This window comes from Strongylocentrotus purpuratus, unplaced genomic scaffold (assembly GCF_000002235.5).
Source record: "Strongylocentrotus purpuratus isolate Spur 01 unplaced genomic scaffold, Spur_5.0 spur5_scaffold_2, whole genome shotgun sequence".
Lineage (NCBI taxonomy): Eukaryota > Metazoa > Echinodermata > Echinoidea > Camarodonta > Strongylocentrotidae > Strongylocentrotus > Strongylocentrotus purpuratus.
Genome location: NW_022145605.1, coordinates 34,494,306 through 34,512,309, shown reverse-complemented (window position 1 = coordinate 34,512,309; position 18,004 = coordinate 34,494,306). Strand labels below are relative to the sequence as shown.

At 36.5% G+C, this 18,004-nt stretch overlaps 1 protein-coding gene across 1 annotated transcript; it reads right to left on the bottom strand.

Annotated features, from left to right (window-relative positions):
• Positions 1-1,884: 1,884 nt before the first annotated feature.
• On the bottom strand, positions 1,885-17,923 carry LOC575710 (beta-1,3-glucosyltransferase). Its single transcript, XM_030992277.1, has 14 exons — positions 17,786-17,923; positions 15,973-16,025; positions 14,449-14,574; positions 13,623-13,705; positions 12,187-12,295; positions 11,106-11,242; positions 9,939-10,002; positions 9,046-9,246; positions 7,929-7,998; positions 7,292-7,405; positions 6,072-6,174; positions 5,403-5,525; positions 3,348-3,492; positions 1,885-2,356 (listed from the first exon to the last, which is right to left on the bottom strand). The coding sequence occupies exons 1-14, from the start codon at positions 17,823-17,825 to the stop codon at positions 2,204-2,206; spliced, it is 1,521 nt and encodes a 506-aa protein (XP_030848137.1). The 5' UTR covers positions 17,826-17,923; the 3' UTR covers positions 1,885-2,203.
• Positions 17,924-18,004: the final 81 nt, after the last annotated feature.

Below are 18,004 nucleotides of genomic sequence, written 5' to 3'. Positions count from 1 at the left end.
TAAATGCCTGGTAAGGTGTACGCTCGCAACCAATCATTTGATTAGGATCCATGTCATCATCTTATAACACTCCATAAATAACCACCATAGGACATACAGTGCATACACAATATACCCAGATGATACATATATGTACATTCACAACTCCTTTTATTGCCATAGAAATACATGATCGCCACAGTACTCGTTCACAAAAATAGACGACTATGTTGAACTGGTACATGTAAATAGACTACCTCTATGAGTAAAACATGTGTACAAGGTTTCTGGAAATATAGCGATTTCAGGAAAATAGATGAAGGCTATATATTTTTTTTTTTCAAACACTAAACATGAATACTTCCAATTATTGCATAGATGCACTGCCACTATTTCAGCCTCTATTTACTGTCTAATACAGTATAATATATATAAAATATTCCACGTTTATATAGCGCTTGATTCATCGACGATGTCTCTATAGAGCGCTGTACAGATAAATTATAACCCCTGTCATCGGATTAAGATTTGAACCCCTTACCTTGTTTTCTACAGTCCGGCGACTTATCTACCAGACCACAACACCTCTCTATATATATGCATAGGTAGAACTATCTAATTTCTAAGAGTAAGTTAAACTAAATGACAATTTTGTGTTAAATATTTATCTACTACTATTCAAATTCAATTGTACACCAGTATTTGGATCAGACTGAAAGAACATTGTAGAATTACACTATAACTGACCAGTACATAATGGCAGGATTACTGCATTGCCTAGTTCCAGTATACAAATGTAATGGCAAGTCACAATATATCAGGGCACAGTTACACAACACCGTCCTTCAGATAGGACGTTAAATGGAGGCCCCGTGTACAGGAGAGTCACCACCCTTGCATGTTAAGAACCCACTGCACTATTCTCATAAGAGTAGGGGGAAACCCCAGTGTAGTGGTCTACCTGCACACCCCATCGGGCAGAGTATATACAGCATCTGCAAGAAACTTCAGTATTGAAGGAGGCAGATTTTCTTGAAGAAGAAGAAGAACACTGATTATACCCAGCCACGTGGTCAGACCGACCTCTAAATGATCGCTAAGTAATAAAGTCTTTATCATTAATTTTTTTTTTTTTTTAAATTCAATCAATTGTCGACCATGTGTAATAATAATTTATTGAATACTTTTCTAGAGCTCATCTGCAAGGTGATCAAAGGTCTCCAATAATCCCTCAGCTCTGGCTAGGCTACTGACTTTGCCGCTCATAGCATTCAAGGAATTCCTTCTTTCTGATACCAATTTAACACCTGGGTTGAGAGTGGCAAATACAAATCAATGTCTTACTATAGGACACTGCATGTAGCGCCAGGCCGAGGTTTGAACCCACGACCTTTGCTTTTGCAGTAATAATGCTTAAAACCACTTGACTATAACTATCACATTGGCATGACTGGGGTAGAACAAGTTGAAATCTGGGGGGCGTTTCATCAAACATTAGTCTGTGGTTTTCACCGACTAATATCATTTTCACCGACAATTCTTTTGTCACCGACTATTTTCCAGGACTGTGATTGGTCAAATTTAGTCAGTGCTGACTAAATTGTCGGTGAACATGATAATAGTCGGTGAAAATCACCGACTAGTTGTTTCATGAAACGCCCCCCTGGTCCTACTCCTATTTTTTAAAAGACAAGCTTTGATAGAAATATTAAAGAGAAATATAAAATATTAGTTTAAGAACAACCATGCATAAAATTAGGATTATTTCAATGTTGAGTAAACATCACAAGGTCGGAGTGACAAGATAAAATTCCATTAAAATACTAGCACCGTTTACAAAGACCAAACTAACATGCATCGAGTACAATGCCTACACAATATAAATATAATTAAATCAAACTAAACATTTTTGAGAAATCAAAAATGGCAATTTTGGTTGGATCTAGTAAGTACATACATGAAGAGCAGGCAATATGCATAATGAACGAGGTATTACAGTGAACACGGAAACTTTTGAGTGCATGAAAAATATTTGAATTTGGTGAGTGGTTGAGATTTGAGTTTCATGCCGCGGAATAACTGGAGCGCAGCTGACACAACCTCCAATTTTCTAATTTGCGACAGTTTCATGTTGCGAAAGAATCTAGTTTTACATTAATCCCAAGAACACATATTTTATAAGTCTTTAGGAAACACGTGTACATCCTTGTCTTCATATACCCTATCATAGTTCATCATGAGATGCATTCTTCAGATCTTCATCAGCTTTTAGAAACCAGTCGCTATAAACCTGATCGGGGTTGACATTCCAGTGCTTGTGGAAGGAGACGGGTGTCTGATGAGCCAGGAGACCTTTGGCATAGTCCGATGGCCTTGCCTGACAAGGCAGAGTGAGCAAAGAAAAGAAAAGTACTGTCCATTAAGTTCAGTACCGGTACAATTAAATTCACTTTATTTTTAAGATGTAACACTGGGATCGATTGTGACAGAAATGGATGCACAGTTTCATATTAGTCTTGAGTTGCAACTTACATGAAGTGAATTAATGTGTATTGTCAAACCTTGGCACTCATCAAAAGTTTTTTGAACTACAACTGTAGTTTCTGGAACCACTTTACTACATTCCCCCCCCCCCATACCATTTTCAAGATTGGAAAAGAATGATATCTCTTTTGTAATTTTCTCGTTCTTTTCAATTTTTCCATCGTCTCCTTTCTCTTTCAGATTCTATTATTCACTTCACTTCCAATACCACCATCACCACTACCACTACCACTACCATTGCTACCACTACCATCACTACCCCTACCCCTTTGAGTACAACTGCTACCACTATCACTACCACCATTACCTCCACCACTACCATTGCTACCACCACAACTACCACCAACACTACAACTGCTACAACTACCACCATTTCTACAACTATCGCTACCACCACTACCACTGCTACTACCAACCCTACCATTGCTACCACTACCACTACTCACTACCATTAACATCACTACCACCACTACCCTTTCAACTGCTACCACTACTACCACTATCACAACCACCACTAGCATTGCTACTACCAACCCCTACCATTGCTCCCACTACCACTACTCACTACCATTAACATCACTACCACCACTACCCTTTCATCTGCTACTACTACCACTATCACTACCACCACTACCACTGCTACTACCACCCCTACCATTGCTATCTGTACCACTACTCACTACCATTAACATCACTACCACCACTACCCTTTCATCTGCTACTACTACCACTATCACTACCACAACTACCATTGCTACAACCATCACTACCACAACCATCCCAACCACTACCACTATCACTACTACAATGACTGTCTAACATACCTGATGAAATAAAGGTGAGTTGGCTAGAGGTATTCTATATCGCTTGGCACACATCCCAATGATCATATCATCTGGATCATCGTTCTTGCTGCATCGGCACCCATTGGAGATGATATCATCGACAGCAGGGCGGCTAAAGATCATTCTAAGACAAAGAGCACATAGGAGTATCATTAAAGGCATCGTTTAACAATGTTAAATCTGACATGCACGGCCCTATGTGTTATCAGTGTCTGTGATACGGTGGAATATTAAAGCCCTAAAAAAATTGCGCTTCAAAATGATCAAGAAGTGCCTCAAAAGAGTAAAAATCTTTGAGTGACCGGTTTTACCATACCCCGTAAATCTCTGTGTATAAGGCGCACTTTTTAGCTGCCGAAAAAAATTGAAAGTCGGGGGTGCGTCTTATACACAGGTACAGAATTTTTGTTTGTTTTGATTTATGATGCTATGCCTGGCAATGTGTCCCAGCTCAGTAATCAGTGTGTTGACTCACCACTCGGAAACTACAACAACACTCAAATTTGTCTGCCATCTTGGTTTGAAAGTAATCTTTCTAATAGATCTCAATATGTAGTTTATAGTAATAATTCCTCAATTTTTTTTTCTATAACAAATGGTGTACCACAAGGCTCTATCCTAGGTACTCTATTGTTTTTAATGGTAATGATATTACACATTTTTCTAAAAACAACATTGTTACTATTATTTGTGTAAAGTTCACAAGCACAAATCAGCGCCTTCAACTGCACCTCGATGTAAAATGAAGGTCCTTCCCTGCGTGTGTCTATGGCAACAAAAACAAAAAACAAACAAAAAAACAATTTTTTTTTCTTTTTTTTTCCCCCTCCAAAATAGGGGTGCGCCTTATACACGGAGATTTACAGTACTCATTTCCCCAATAGACTGTAGTGTTATAAAAACCATTGGAAAAATGAATTTTAAAATTTTGATTTCCAATCATGAATATTTCGATAATCAGACAGGTGATCGGCTTGTAAAAGTCATGGGGTTCCTGACTGACCAAAAGGTTTATAATTATCATTGCAGCATGAGCTAAATCCAGGATTTCGTTTCAGAATCTGAGACAAAGTTACACAATCGCTTTAATGAAAGGCAGTCCATTCATAGCACAATAGCTTGTCATGACTTGGTTAATAATTTCCATTGGCATGCATTGTCAAAAAAGATGAACTATCATCAATATATCATTTCCTTGATTCTAGCACAACTAATTTCTGGGCTACCATCAATGTTACAACTCCTTGGACAAAAAGCCTCCATAGGACAATTTATCTCCTAAGTAGATTACCAGGGCATGAAACTGTCATACATGTAATTACAAGTTTGCCTGCATGTTGATTTTAACAAGAGTTTCAATGGAATCTACTAATGACAGTTTGTGAAATGCTTCCCTGAGGATAACATTAAAGTAATTCAAGTAATTATCTATGGGTAGGCTGCAATAATTGTGTGTGTGTGTGGGGGGGGGGGGGAGCATTGTAATTGTCATGGATGAGGGAGTAGAATACATGGTGAATTATAAAATGCAGACCAAATGGAACACTAGCAAGGATAACATTTTATTTGTAACATTATTCTCTTTGTTTGGATCAATGCTTTTTCCAATATTTTGCAAAAGCTTCATTTCTATTGCTTCAAGACAGTTCCAATGCTACTAGAAGAGTTCTGGTGGGCTACTGCATAAACTCCTCAGCTGGGATATAACATGCAGGCGCAGTCGGCTGAGCAGAGCACTTAATTTCTAAAGTGGGATCTAGCAATTATTTCACCCATGTTGAGCTTTTGTAAGTTATCTTTAAAGGCTCCAAGGGTGGGGGTATTTCTAACATGGGTCGAGAGAAAGTTCCATTCGGGGAATGTCCTAGGATATAGAGAGTGTTTATAACAGTCCTTAAAAGCAGATAACTTCTTGAATAACTTCTTGAATGATACTGAATAGCACAGTGAAAAGCGTTTACTATAATTGAAACATTCACTGCGCCTGATTTGGATATATAATTATGCGTTGTTATTACTACTACATGTACTTACCCTCCTCCTCCAGTGATGTAGTCATACCCAAGACCTTTGACCTGCCCGTAACCATAGCGTTCACCAAGCATGACTGGTTTGGTGGCATCGTAACACGATAAAAGACGCTGTAATCTTGAAACGCTGTCATACGTGGAAAGTGTGGGGTTAATTGAGTGTAAAGAGAATCAACATGAATAGGAGAGTCTATACATAAAATGTAATACGCATACTGAAGGAACCAGACATCAGATTTATAATCCATCAAAAAATAAAAGTTGATTAACACATAATAAGTGTTGTGAAACAAAGAATACAAGAGTTTGCAATAGCTGAATAAAATATCTGGTCACTCTATGTATAGAAGAAATATCAATTAATTTGGATGCAATAAACAAATTCTATATCTAGGTCACTTCAGTTAGGGTTACAGATGTCAATGTTTATATTGTAGAGTTAGTTTTTTTTCTTCTTTAAATGGCCAATAATTCACAGCTTAACATAATTATAAACTGGTTTTACCTACCTCACATGTTCTCACAATATACACCAAAATTACCCCCCCCCCCCCTCCCAACAAAGAAAAGGAAAAAAAACATTACAGAGTGAGAAAAAAGAGAGGAATAGAGAGAAAGACAAACAGAGAAAGAAAGAGAGACTGTGAGAGAAAGAGAGAGAGAGACTTCATACCTAATGATAGTGTCATCATCTGTTATTGCTAGCCATGGGAACGTCCTATATTCTGGATTGTTGAGGAACTGATCAAATATTGCAAATGTTTTTCCACAGTGCCCTGTAAATAAATCATGCATTCAGATCAAACACATGTTAAAGAAGAAATACAACATCACTACAGGCTCATTTCTAAATTTATCAAAGCTATTAGGAAATTAGCAAAACTTGAAAACAGAAATTTTTCCTAAATAATGATTGTTTTATGTCCACTATGATCCTGTTACCCAAATTTTGTCCACGACTGACACAAATCATCCAAAATACATGAAAAATCAACAATTGAAGCAATAGTTAAATGCAATATGCAAAGATCTCCTTCACTTCCTAGAAACTACATGTATGATATTGTATATTCAGAGCCAGAAAGCTGTTCACTCTGTGTTAAAGTATATATGCTAATGCCCTTCTGGCTCCAGACAGGCTATATTAACTGTATGACATACCTACAATAAATACACTCCATCTAGGTGAAGTAAATGGGTACCTGGTAGGAATTTGTTCCTTGAAACGCAGCGCGCGTGACAGCTGCACCGCTATAGTTACGGTAATTATGCTGCATTATTGTAGAGTGCTTTATAGACACTTCTGATAAAGTAAGTGTTAGGCGCTATATAAGCAAATATAATTTAATAACATGTTGATGGTGACCAAGATATATTGTGCTAGCGTCTAATATTTGTTACATCAACATTCAATCATATTCAACAATTAAAGATAGTCTTGAGACTAGTATTAATATGGGAAACGTATGTCAAGAGAACATTGATATAATTCATTCTGGATTGTTTATCCTGCAGTAGATTGATTTTTTAACCAGTAAAATAAAAACAAACTCACAAAAATTTGCTGGAAATCATCTTCAATAATAACCGCAACTCTCATTTGCACATAGTGACCTGTTTATAGTGTCTGGCCTACTTGTCTTGATTTACTTATCTTTCTATGCTCATTACCCATATACATTTTATATCAAAATCATTTGGCACATGTCATTTATTTGTAATCTTTAAAATTTAGCAGAAGTTTTGTTGGCCGCTTCTGTGGGAATTTATTTTCTATCATTACCGGAATTGAAGCTGTTCTTGAAAGAGTACATTGTATTCATTTCCCTGCAGGAAAAGCGATAAATAGGATAAGAGTTTATACCAAAAAAATTCATGAATGAATAACGGTACCTCTTTCAGTGTTGGGAACACCAAGATCCACAGTAGGTATAGATATATCTGCCTTGTTACTGAAGTACACCATGTGCTCTGCAAATCTTCCCCACGTTCGCTGCACTACCGGCACTGTAAAGGAAAAAATAAAAATGCCATAGTATTTTTAACAGTGAGAATGCATTAAACATAAAACTGAAACGTTTCTTTGATATTCACATGGGTATAAATCTGATCACAAAATGTGACTTTTCATGAAATTACTGGAATATCTTTCTTCAAAGAAATAATATACTCATCAATAATAACATGAATTCCTAATTACAGAAATATTATACCGGTATCATACCTATAAAATCTATACTTATATATTAGAAATCCTATGTATATTACTGTACTAACTGTTTTATGCTCTATATTCATACAGGGTCATTGGAGGAATTGGGGAAAAATATCCTCAAACTTTCATGATGATTTATGGTAATCAAACAATGTTACTTTATTGTTTGTACAAGAAAATTTGATACAATTATAATGATTCCATCTAAATTTTAATGACATTGTGTTGAAAGGAAAAAAGGGTCTTTGTAGCTAAAACATTACAAACAAACAAAAACAAAAAAACATTCCTATGGATAAAATTGTTTTGTCTTACCTCTTTCACTATGGAATTTTTCACATGTCTTAACTGCGAAGAATACATTCTTTCCTGGCACTGGTGGGCCCTGCAAACAGTGGTACAGTTACAAAGAGTAATGCATATGACAAGACAATGAGACAATTTAAAAGATAATATTGTCATGTGTTCAGTAAGGGGCATGTTTAATAGCAAGAGGCATGTTTAATAGCAAGAGGCATTCTTAGTACCATAATTAACGGTGTATTAACCGCACTCTTTTGCCGTAAAAAAAACAACAAAGTCGTGGGTGCGTCTTATACACGGTACACAAAAAAAAAAAAAAAAAAATTAGATTTATGCCCCTCCACCTGGCGCTATGCCTGGCAATGTCTCCCAGCTCAGTAATCGGTGTGTTGACTCACCACTCGGAAACTAGAACAACACTTAAATTTGTCTGTCATCTTGGTTCGAAAGTAATCTTTCTGATAGATCCCAATATGTAGTTTATAATAATAATTCCTCCAATTTTTCTTCTACTACATGGCGTACCACAAGGTTCTATCCTAGGTCCTCTACTGTTTTTTAATTTACATTAATGATCTTACACATTTAGCTGCACCTCGCAGTTAAATGAAAGGCTTTTTTTTAGGGCGAAAAAGAGGGGTGCGGTTACTATACAAGGGCAGTTTATACACCGTTAATTACGGTAGTCAAAGGGAGATGTTCATGTGTATATAGTGAAACTGCTTTCTAACAAAAATTATTTGCAGGCTGATTTAACAAAACTGAGATACCTATTGTTCAATAGTTATTATTCATTACATCATTTTTATCAGTTATTTAAAACAATACACAACATTTTCAACTCTAATTCCACAATTCACAATCAACATTTTCTCCAGTGTATCTGACAACATATTATATTTGAACATATTTTTGTTCAATCACAAAAGACACAATGGGCCCACTGACATATTAACAGCAACAGATATTCAAACAAAAATATCTACTGAACGTAACAGAATGTTAAACATTTTGGATAATTATTAACCAGTTGAATACTAAGCTTACAATAGCGTGGGCCGGAGTCTGAGGAGAATAACTTCAACATCAAATTAAAATCATATCCTTAAACAAAAAGCATTTTTCTTACGCATTCTGGGAGTGCCTTGGGAGAAGCCGTGACACAGATGGATCCAGATTTGGTAGGATTGGCCTTGCTAGACTGTATCTTCTGCATTGCCTGTTCATCGGTCAAGGGTGAAAGGTCACTGGGGTCAATGTTACCTGCACACAGCTGAGGTAAGCCTGTCATGTGTAATCCACTTTCTTCATTCCAGATGTAATGAGCAAGCTGCAATTACAAATATTTATATAAATTATCATATTAAGAGAAGGAGAAATTTTAAAAATGCAATCATAAATTATTACGATTATGAAATACAAAGCTGCCACAGAATATTGTATTTGCTCAATGCATTTATTCCAAGGTATGAATCCTAGATCGTGACTTAAACAAATGTTGTCCGATATATTTCCCACCATTCTATTGTAATATGTTTTGAACTGCACACGAAATGCAAATACCATTCACATTACAAAGAATCCACTCCCCAGGCAGAGGCACTTCGCACTTAGCCTTAACCTAAAAATAGATCAAGAAGTTTTGGCTGAAAGCATGGAGAAGAGATGCTGATACCGATCACATTATTATATGATAATAATGTTTCTTTCAAAACTCATCTCAAAACATTTCTTTTCAAGTCTTGATCTTTTTTCCTGTTTACACGCGCCTTGAGCACTCCACAGAGTGGATTTGGCGCGATATAAGTTACATTATTATTATTATTATTATTATATTTTGGGACACAACCCTCTTCCGTACTAAATATAAAAGGGTACATGTATATATAGTTCATCAATTTCACAAAATCATCTTTATTCAATGCAAACAAGGTTCCAAACATCCGAACAGGTTCTGGAAATCAAAATATAAAATACATTTGGAATAAAAGCAAATAAGGAGTATCATCCTTGGTGCCTTACCTCATGTTTGACATCGATGCTGAAATCAATCTTGGGTTTCTCTTTATCTAACCTTGAAACCATGCTGTAAAGGTAGAAAGAAAAGAAAATAAATCCATTCCAACTCAACTAAGCCTAGTCTGTATGATATCATGTATAGGAGTCTAGGAGATGTTCTTTTGTTTATCCACTCAAGAAATGGCTATGAATGGTGTGAAACTTGGTAGGGGACTGGGTAATTGCTTCATCAAACACTAAGCTATTAATATAGTCATTGAAATTCTAAATGTACAGCCACATGAATTTAAAGCAAACTGTTGAAAATGATGTACATGTAATGGTCAACTCTTACACTATTTCAATGAACACATTGAAATTATATACAAACATCAGTCAGTAGAAAAAAGAGGTCTTTACAGACAGAGTATCTGTATATGTACAACTTCCTGTAATGCATATTTAAATGGGAAACAATGCAGGTGGTCTTTATATACAGGTGGTCCTTATATGCAGGTGGTTGCTATATGCAGGGGGGTCCTTATATACAGGTGGTTGCTATAGCAGAAGTGGCATGTAGAGAAGTATGATGACTTCAACCTTAGCATTTGATTTCGAGACTCCAAGGAGCATAATGCTATTTGTGCATGAAATTTGTTTGATGGTTTATGAAACACCTAGCTTTCACAGTAAAATGGCGCCCATGTCAATATGATTTGAGCGGCAGTGCAAGCAGTGACGCAACAATACATGCGCATCTGAAAAACATCGATGACGCAATGTTTAGTCGCAAATTAAAATGGCCGCCTTAACTGTGAAGAGGTGTATTCAATATGGTTGTCTTTTGTAATTGTCAGGGGTGATAGTGAGCACTAAAAAAAAAAAAAGTTTTTTTGTTTTCCCCTCAACCACGCCCCCTCGAGTAAAAAAAGAAAGAAGAGGATTCGCGGGGAAAAAATGGCATCTAACAACATTCCCCCATTCAATTAAGAAAATTGGGACAAAATTGGGAAAATTGTGAAAAAAATAGGGCAAAATAGGGAAGAATAGAGAAAATAAGAGGGAAATCGGGAAAATAAGGATAAAATATGGAAGAAGAAGAAGAAAAAAATTGGGAAAAAATCAGGAAAAATAAAAAAAAATCTGAAAAAACGATTTAAATCGGGTTTTTATCAGGCCTGAATTGTTTACCTTTTCATGACTGCTTCACTTAGGATCCAACCCGCATCAAAGTCAGGGAAGATGAATTCAGAGAGCGAGTCATGGAAACGGAAATGATGAATTATCGTAGCCTCCTGGTCAAATAAGCTCTTACCCAGAAACCAGTCCTGTTAACGACATTCAGAAGTTGGAAATGAAATCAACTGGTAGAAGTTTAACAAGAAGCTCCCAGATTCATCACTTTAAAAAACCAACCATTAAACCAAGCACAACTATATTAATTTCTATTTCTAAAATCTATGTTACAGATCTAAAGCATAATTGAACAGTACAAGGCCTTGACTTGAAGGGGTAATGGCGAGGCGAGTTGGCTCAGTCGGTAAAGCGTCTGCCTGTCGAACCAAAGATCCCGGGTTCGACTCCTACCCAGGTGGATGACTGAAGTCTGCGTTGTGTGTTAACGTGCCCCTTCCCTTGTTCATAGATGCAGGTTATGTCAAGTGGAAAACACTCCGTCCCTCGGATAGGACGTTAAATGGAGGCCCCGTGTACAGGAGAGTAACAACCCTTGCTCGTTAAAAACCCATTGCACGATTCGTATAAGAGTAGGGGGAAACCCCGGTGTAATGGTCCACATGCATACCCCAACCAGGCCGAGTATACGGCATCTGCAAGAATCTTCAGTATTGAAGGAGGCAGATTATCTTGAAGAAGAAGAATGCTATCACGTGAGCTTTGAGCGTATTACACTTCTAAAAAGACGTGCAATTTTCTAATAAAGAGCGAGCATGATTTATCCTTTGGTCACCATACCACGCTCTTACATATTCTGTAATTAATTTTACTTTTCACACAAATTAATTTCATGAATAAAAGGAATAAAAGATAAAGAACTTCGAGATGGTGAAGAAAATTAAATGTTCAACTGATTCATACATGATGTACATTTATCTGTTTCTGTTCAAATTTTTAACAGTATGGTGAGATGCAATATATAGATATTCAATTCTTGTTGTAAAAGAATGATGATTATCTACATTTGTACTACTTTACTTGACATTTGTAGTGATAAGCCTGGTGAGTTCAGATGATCTATTTCATTAATACATACCTCCCCTGAGCTGAATCTACTCAGCAATGCTATTAGACCTTGCACATTCACCCTTGTGTCCTCCTCACAGAAAAAGAACCATTTCTTCTGCTCAAATTCGTTATATATCCTGGAAGAAATAGTCACAATAAGAAAAATTCATATACGTTTATTACAAAATTTCATGCTTTTAGTCTTCATATTGCTGGCACACTTCCACAAGACAAAGAGTTGAGATATAAAATGTCACGATCAAGTATGAAATATGATATTCTTTTTATAGTTTAATGTCAAACAAATCCCTGATACTACATAAATTACTTGGAGTAATATTTAAATCAAACACTTGATTAGTCTGTCTACCAATATTAAAATAACTTGACGTGGCACATTAATGGTAATACAAAGTTTTGGTAAATTTTGAAAATTGGGTGGATAGTGATTCTTTACAATTTTGATATATTTTGATGCCCCTGTGTATGTATTATAAGCACTAGAAAATTTAGCCCCTAAAACACTTCTGCTTTCGAGAAAAATTGAATCTAAAAATTTACCGGTGCTCCCGGTAAATTTTGATAAATTTCAAATAGCGCCTACGGCTGTACAATGGTAGCTGCGACCATGAAAATCTCAGAATATGTAGTTGTGATATATTATTTTCAAACGGGAATAGCTAATCGGTCGATTTTAGTCAAAAAACATTGTTTTATAGCTTAATTAATATCTTGACCTTGAGAGGGAGCTATACAACATAAAGAGTTTATTATTTACAATTTCATAACTTTAGACTGGATTTCGATCGCAACAACGTTCACTTAATATTGTAGGATTGCATATGCTTCCAATATTTCCATTTGAACCAAAACCATGACCCCATACCAACACTTTGTATTACCTTTAAATACAGAGAGCATGCAACCCCAGATAAAAACCCTCATATCAAAGAGTATTTTAATTGTTGTCCCTCACATATATTATAGTTATCACTGAAGTACATGTGCCTGTGCATGACAGATGAAATCATCACATGGAGGAAGGTCATTGACCCTACCGCAAATACATGGACAATATTTGAAAGTAGGTGGCGACCTTCCTTCCTCCGACACTGCGCAGGTCAGCAAAAGCACAGATACCATAATGGGGAAGACGGTAAGACAAGGTTTGTTCCAGCTTCCACAGAGAATATACAGCAGAGTCAACTAATTCCATATTTTGCTACACTGTTGTTCCGGTTCCATGATCTCTCCCGATGACTTGATGAGATGTAGGCAAACATCATAATATGTTACTTATAATGTATTTCTACCGAAACTATAATTTCTAACAGACTTTCCAGTTCTCAACCCATTGTATGTGTATGAAAGTCGAGGTGCCTTCGCAAAAAAAAACCCTGGCTGGTGCTGCCCTCTATGGACAAATACCATAGTTGCGGTAGCGAGAATTCAATGATAACTTACTTTGGAAGAGCAGGTAATAAAGTCCAATGACCAGAGTAAGGTCCTCCATATCTCTCATGTAATAACACAACATCTGGATGATCCTGGAAAAACAAAGCAGAAAAGCATTACAAAAATAATTTATAAATACCTCTGTTCATATTGTTTGAAAAAAAGTGAGATAAAAAGGATACATATCTGTTGCCTGCCCCTATCCCTTCTTTTGTGTGAAGGGAGAAATTTAAATATAAGTTAAAACTAGTGATATGAGGAGGCTGTGAGGCATAAAATAAGGATGGTTGCATATTACTTTTGTTATCATTCATGAAATAGAACTTAGACATCATAGGTGAATGTTTTATAAAAGACCCTGACCCTGTCTGAAGTGAAAAATGAAATAGGTCAATTATGAATCAACCTAAAGCTTATAAGTTATGGATTACAATAATACCAATTAAATGCTATTTTAGTATCTGGCAGAGGAATAACGGCTCTCTGAAACTCAAAATCTAGAGCTTTGACAATCAGAAGTTGATGAAATCATCTTATGCAGAGTATGCATATTCACAATGACTTTGCATTCATTAAGCAAGGCTCATCACCTCAGCTATATAGCTGATCGGGTCGGAATGTTATGTCCTCACCGTAACTGCTGCAAATTTGACCCCTGTTGACCCAGAATTTGGAGGGGTGCGGAAAATGAGGTTTTATTTTGCTTTTGTGCAATACTGAAAGGGAAAATATGTTTTATTTTGTTGTATTTGTATTCTACATTCATTCAGCTTTCCATTGATACAAAGTTGTACTTTCATCGGGTAGGGTCTTTAATGAGGCGACATGTACTAACCAGATTGTGTAGTCTGCACTGCTGAGCAATGTCATCTTTGATGCGCCTAGCCCTCTCTACGTGGGGTGATGGAGCCTGACTTCTGATCACAAAGACTACATCTTCTAGACCTACTTCATGGGCCCCCTGAATAAATTATAGAACCAAACATATGATCACACATTTGATAAAGTATGACAGTGGGTTGTGTGTCAGGATACTTAAAGGGCAAGTCCACTCAAAAAAATATAAGTTGCTTTCAATAGAAGCAGAAAAATCAGACAAACCAATCAGAAAAAGTTTGAGCAAAATCGCATAACTAATAAGAAAGTTATGAATTCTTAATGACATGAAAAACTTTGAAAATCACAAGACAAATTTGCAACTCACACACGAGTCTGTGACATCATTGCTTCACTATCCACTAATTATTTTCTTTATATTGATAATACAAATTTCCAATTTCCCCCCTAAAAGTCTTATTTCTTCACACCAGCATCCAAGTTATATTGATAGTAATGTCTTTTTGTGTGGGTGCACATTATAAGAGTAATTTTTTTTCCAGTTACATCATAAAATATGTAAATTTTGACAACCTATTTACATAAAAATTAATTTTTATGATGAATATACAATATTCAGAAAATAGTATAAATTCTTCAAAGTTCATAAAAGATTTTGTGAAATCTCATGCACGCAATATCATACAAATGTGAATAATCATGCGTAGAGCGCTGTTCGCTCAAAAATGCTGAATATGCACAACTCGAAGGTCCCTCGGCCCTTCATTTTCGAGCAATGGCGCTTTATAGTATGAATATTTGCTTTGCCACTACCGCCCATGCATACTTTCTCTTCGCCATGTTGAATCGACTATACAACATGGATAACTCGGTTTAGGACGAGGAATCACCCCTTTTCCCATCAAAGACTTCTTCAAATTATAATTACAAGTGTGCCTTGGGATGCCCAGAGCAGTCGAAAACACTGTAAGTCAAAATTTGTAATTACTACCGTTTCACATTTTGGAAAAAATGTTGCCACAACCCGCTGTTTGATTCATGTTTCAGGATTCTTCTCTTCTTCTTTCTTCTTCTTCAAGATAATCTGCCTCCTTCACTGCTGAAGATTCTTGCAGATGTGTGAGAGTGCATGTGTGTGGCGACATAGGGATGCCCAGCAGGGAAAAAAATACACGGGGGCTTGGGGCGAATTAGCACCCTAAATGCCCAAAAGAGCCCCCGAAAGTAAAAAAAGAGCCCCCAAAATTTGCATTGAGTTCAATGAAAAACAAATTAAAGAGTGTTATTTTCATGCTAGCAAGCCTGAAAAATAGCCCCCAAATTTGTTGTATTAATTTTTTCCCTGATGCCCAGGTGTGCAGGTGAAAGGTGTATATATACAAAGTGCCAGTACAAATTTTGCCGGAATTTACTTCCTGGTCTGGAGCTCCGACGCCTTTGGATTTATCTTAAATCATAAATGTTTTTTTTAAGTATAACCAAAAAAAAAATACATTATCATATGCATGTTGACATTGCTCACCTTCAATCTTTCTGATACATCTTGGTATGGGTTGAATGCTACAGCATATGTTCCTAAAAATATATGGAAAATAACAAATTTTCTTTTTAAACAACTATTGCTGAATGTGAAGAATTAACTCATTGAAAAATGAATAGGCTAGAAAATAAATGATATAACAAATTGTTCAAGGCTGAGGACATAGATAATCAGACATTATTGCAAAGTCAATATTTATATCTGATTGATAAAAGTCTGTAAAAACCCAATTACACAAACACTAAAACTAGAACAACAGAATAAAAACAAATAGATAGATCTAGAGCCATATACTGCCTATTGCCACTCCAACAAAGCATTATAGAGTCATAGACAAAAATAACCGCCATATAGGGTCTACTGCCTATCGCCCCTCCAGCAAAGCATAGAGTCAATGCTAATGCGTATTGACCTCTAGCACTGCACTACCAGACCAAAAGCTTCAGTCTCTCTATATCGTCGGTTGTTCCACTGAGACTACGTCTGGCTCCACTAGACCTCCGATTATAGAGACTTAAGTTTGTCCTATGGGGACTGTACGGAACAAATGGTTCGGTTCGGCAGGACCGCGATGAATGAGATATATGCAACAAGATTTTCACTCTTTACATCCTCATAAATGCTGCAATATTACAATAATAAGAGTCTATTAAAAATAACAAATATATAGCTTATTTGACTCACGATAGCTTGCTCATTTAGATCCTAAATTAATGATTAATCCGAGAAAGTCTCATAGTCGACATTGATTCGTTGCCAGCCATCTTTTATTTATTCATTTTTTCTTTTCGAACGTCCAATAGCTACCATAGCTGCGTACGAGTCAGCCCGGCTTGACCCATGAAACGAGTGCTCTGATTGGCCATTGGCTATGTTTTGGTAGGTTGACCCGGAAATATATCGGCCGCCGGGTCATTGTTCGAATGCATGAACGTACTGTTTCATGGTTCTGAGATACAAATTGGATAAATCATATAAGTCCGTAAATTTCGCATTTTAGAATAGGTTATCAAATTTTGATAACTGTAATTTGAACAAAATATATACCAACCTATTTTATATCTGATTAAGATATCAGAAAATTAGATCTAAATAAAGAAAATCGGGGGAGAAAATGTCGGGAGCCCACATTACAAAAAGATGTCCGAAATTGCTATAGATTACCCCCATGGTACGAGATCTCTGGTGTACCATCTGTATATGGGGAATGTCAACAAATGTCAGTTTTATTAAAGAAATGACCCATATCAGACAGCATTTGAATACATGAATAGTCAATACACTCATAACACACAGATGCACACAATCATGCCGATGCGGCTGATCGGCAAGTTTGAAAGTGGACTCACAATTTGAATTTTAAATTATTCTTTCTAACATCAGAAAGTTGAAAAAAATGTATTTTACTGCTGCTAGTTAGGTGTCATCAATCGTCACAAATTAAAGTAACGATTTTGAGTAAAATCAGTTGAGTTTTGTACAGTGGTGTTTGAAATGTTGAGAATCAATAGCACAGCTTTTAATACACAGCCAGGATAGTAATGCACCTATGTGTGTCTATCGCCTACTCCCGAGCGCTGCGATCTGCGAAGCGGATATTGGATTCTTCCGACACTCGACCGTCTCTAGCCAGCCCCGACAGCGAGGGGGAGCATAGACGATCTTGCCCCGTTCGACCTGACCTTACCAGCCAAGAGTCGTAGCTGAAAAGAAAGTGACGGCTGCAGGCTGTTAAAAAATGAATTTCTCATTAAGACAGTTAATAAGTGGTGTCATAAAGATAAATTTAACATACCTATCATCAACATAGCAAATATTATTGTGAATCTAGGCATACTGGAACTTGATGCTGAAATAACGATAAAAGATAATTCGAGTTCACAACTTTAGGAGCCACTTCGAGAGTTCGACATCGCAAATCACGGCCATTCACTTGTATAGTCTACGGAATGCTAACTGTAAAGCGCCTTAATTGTGTCTTTGTGATTTTTGATTAAATATTTTGAATATTCTT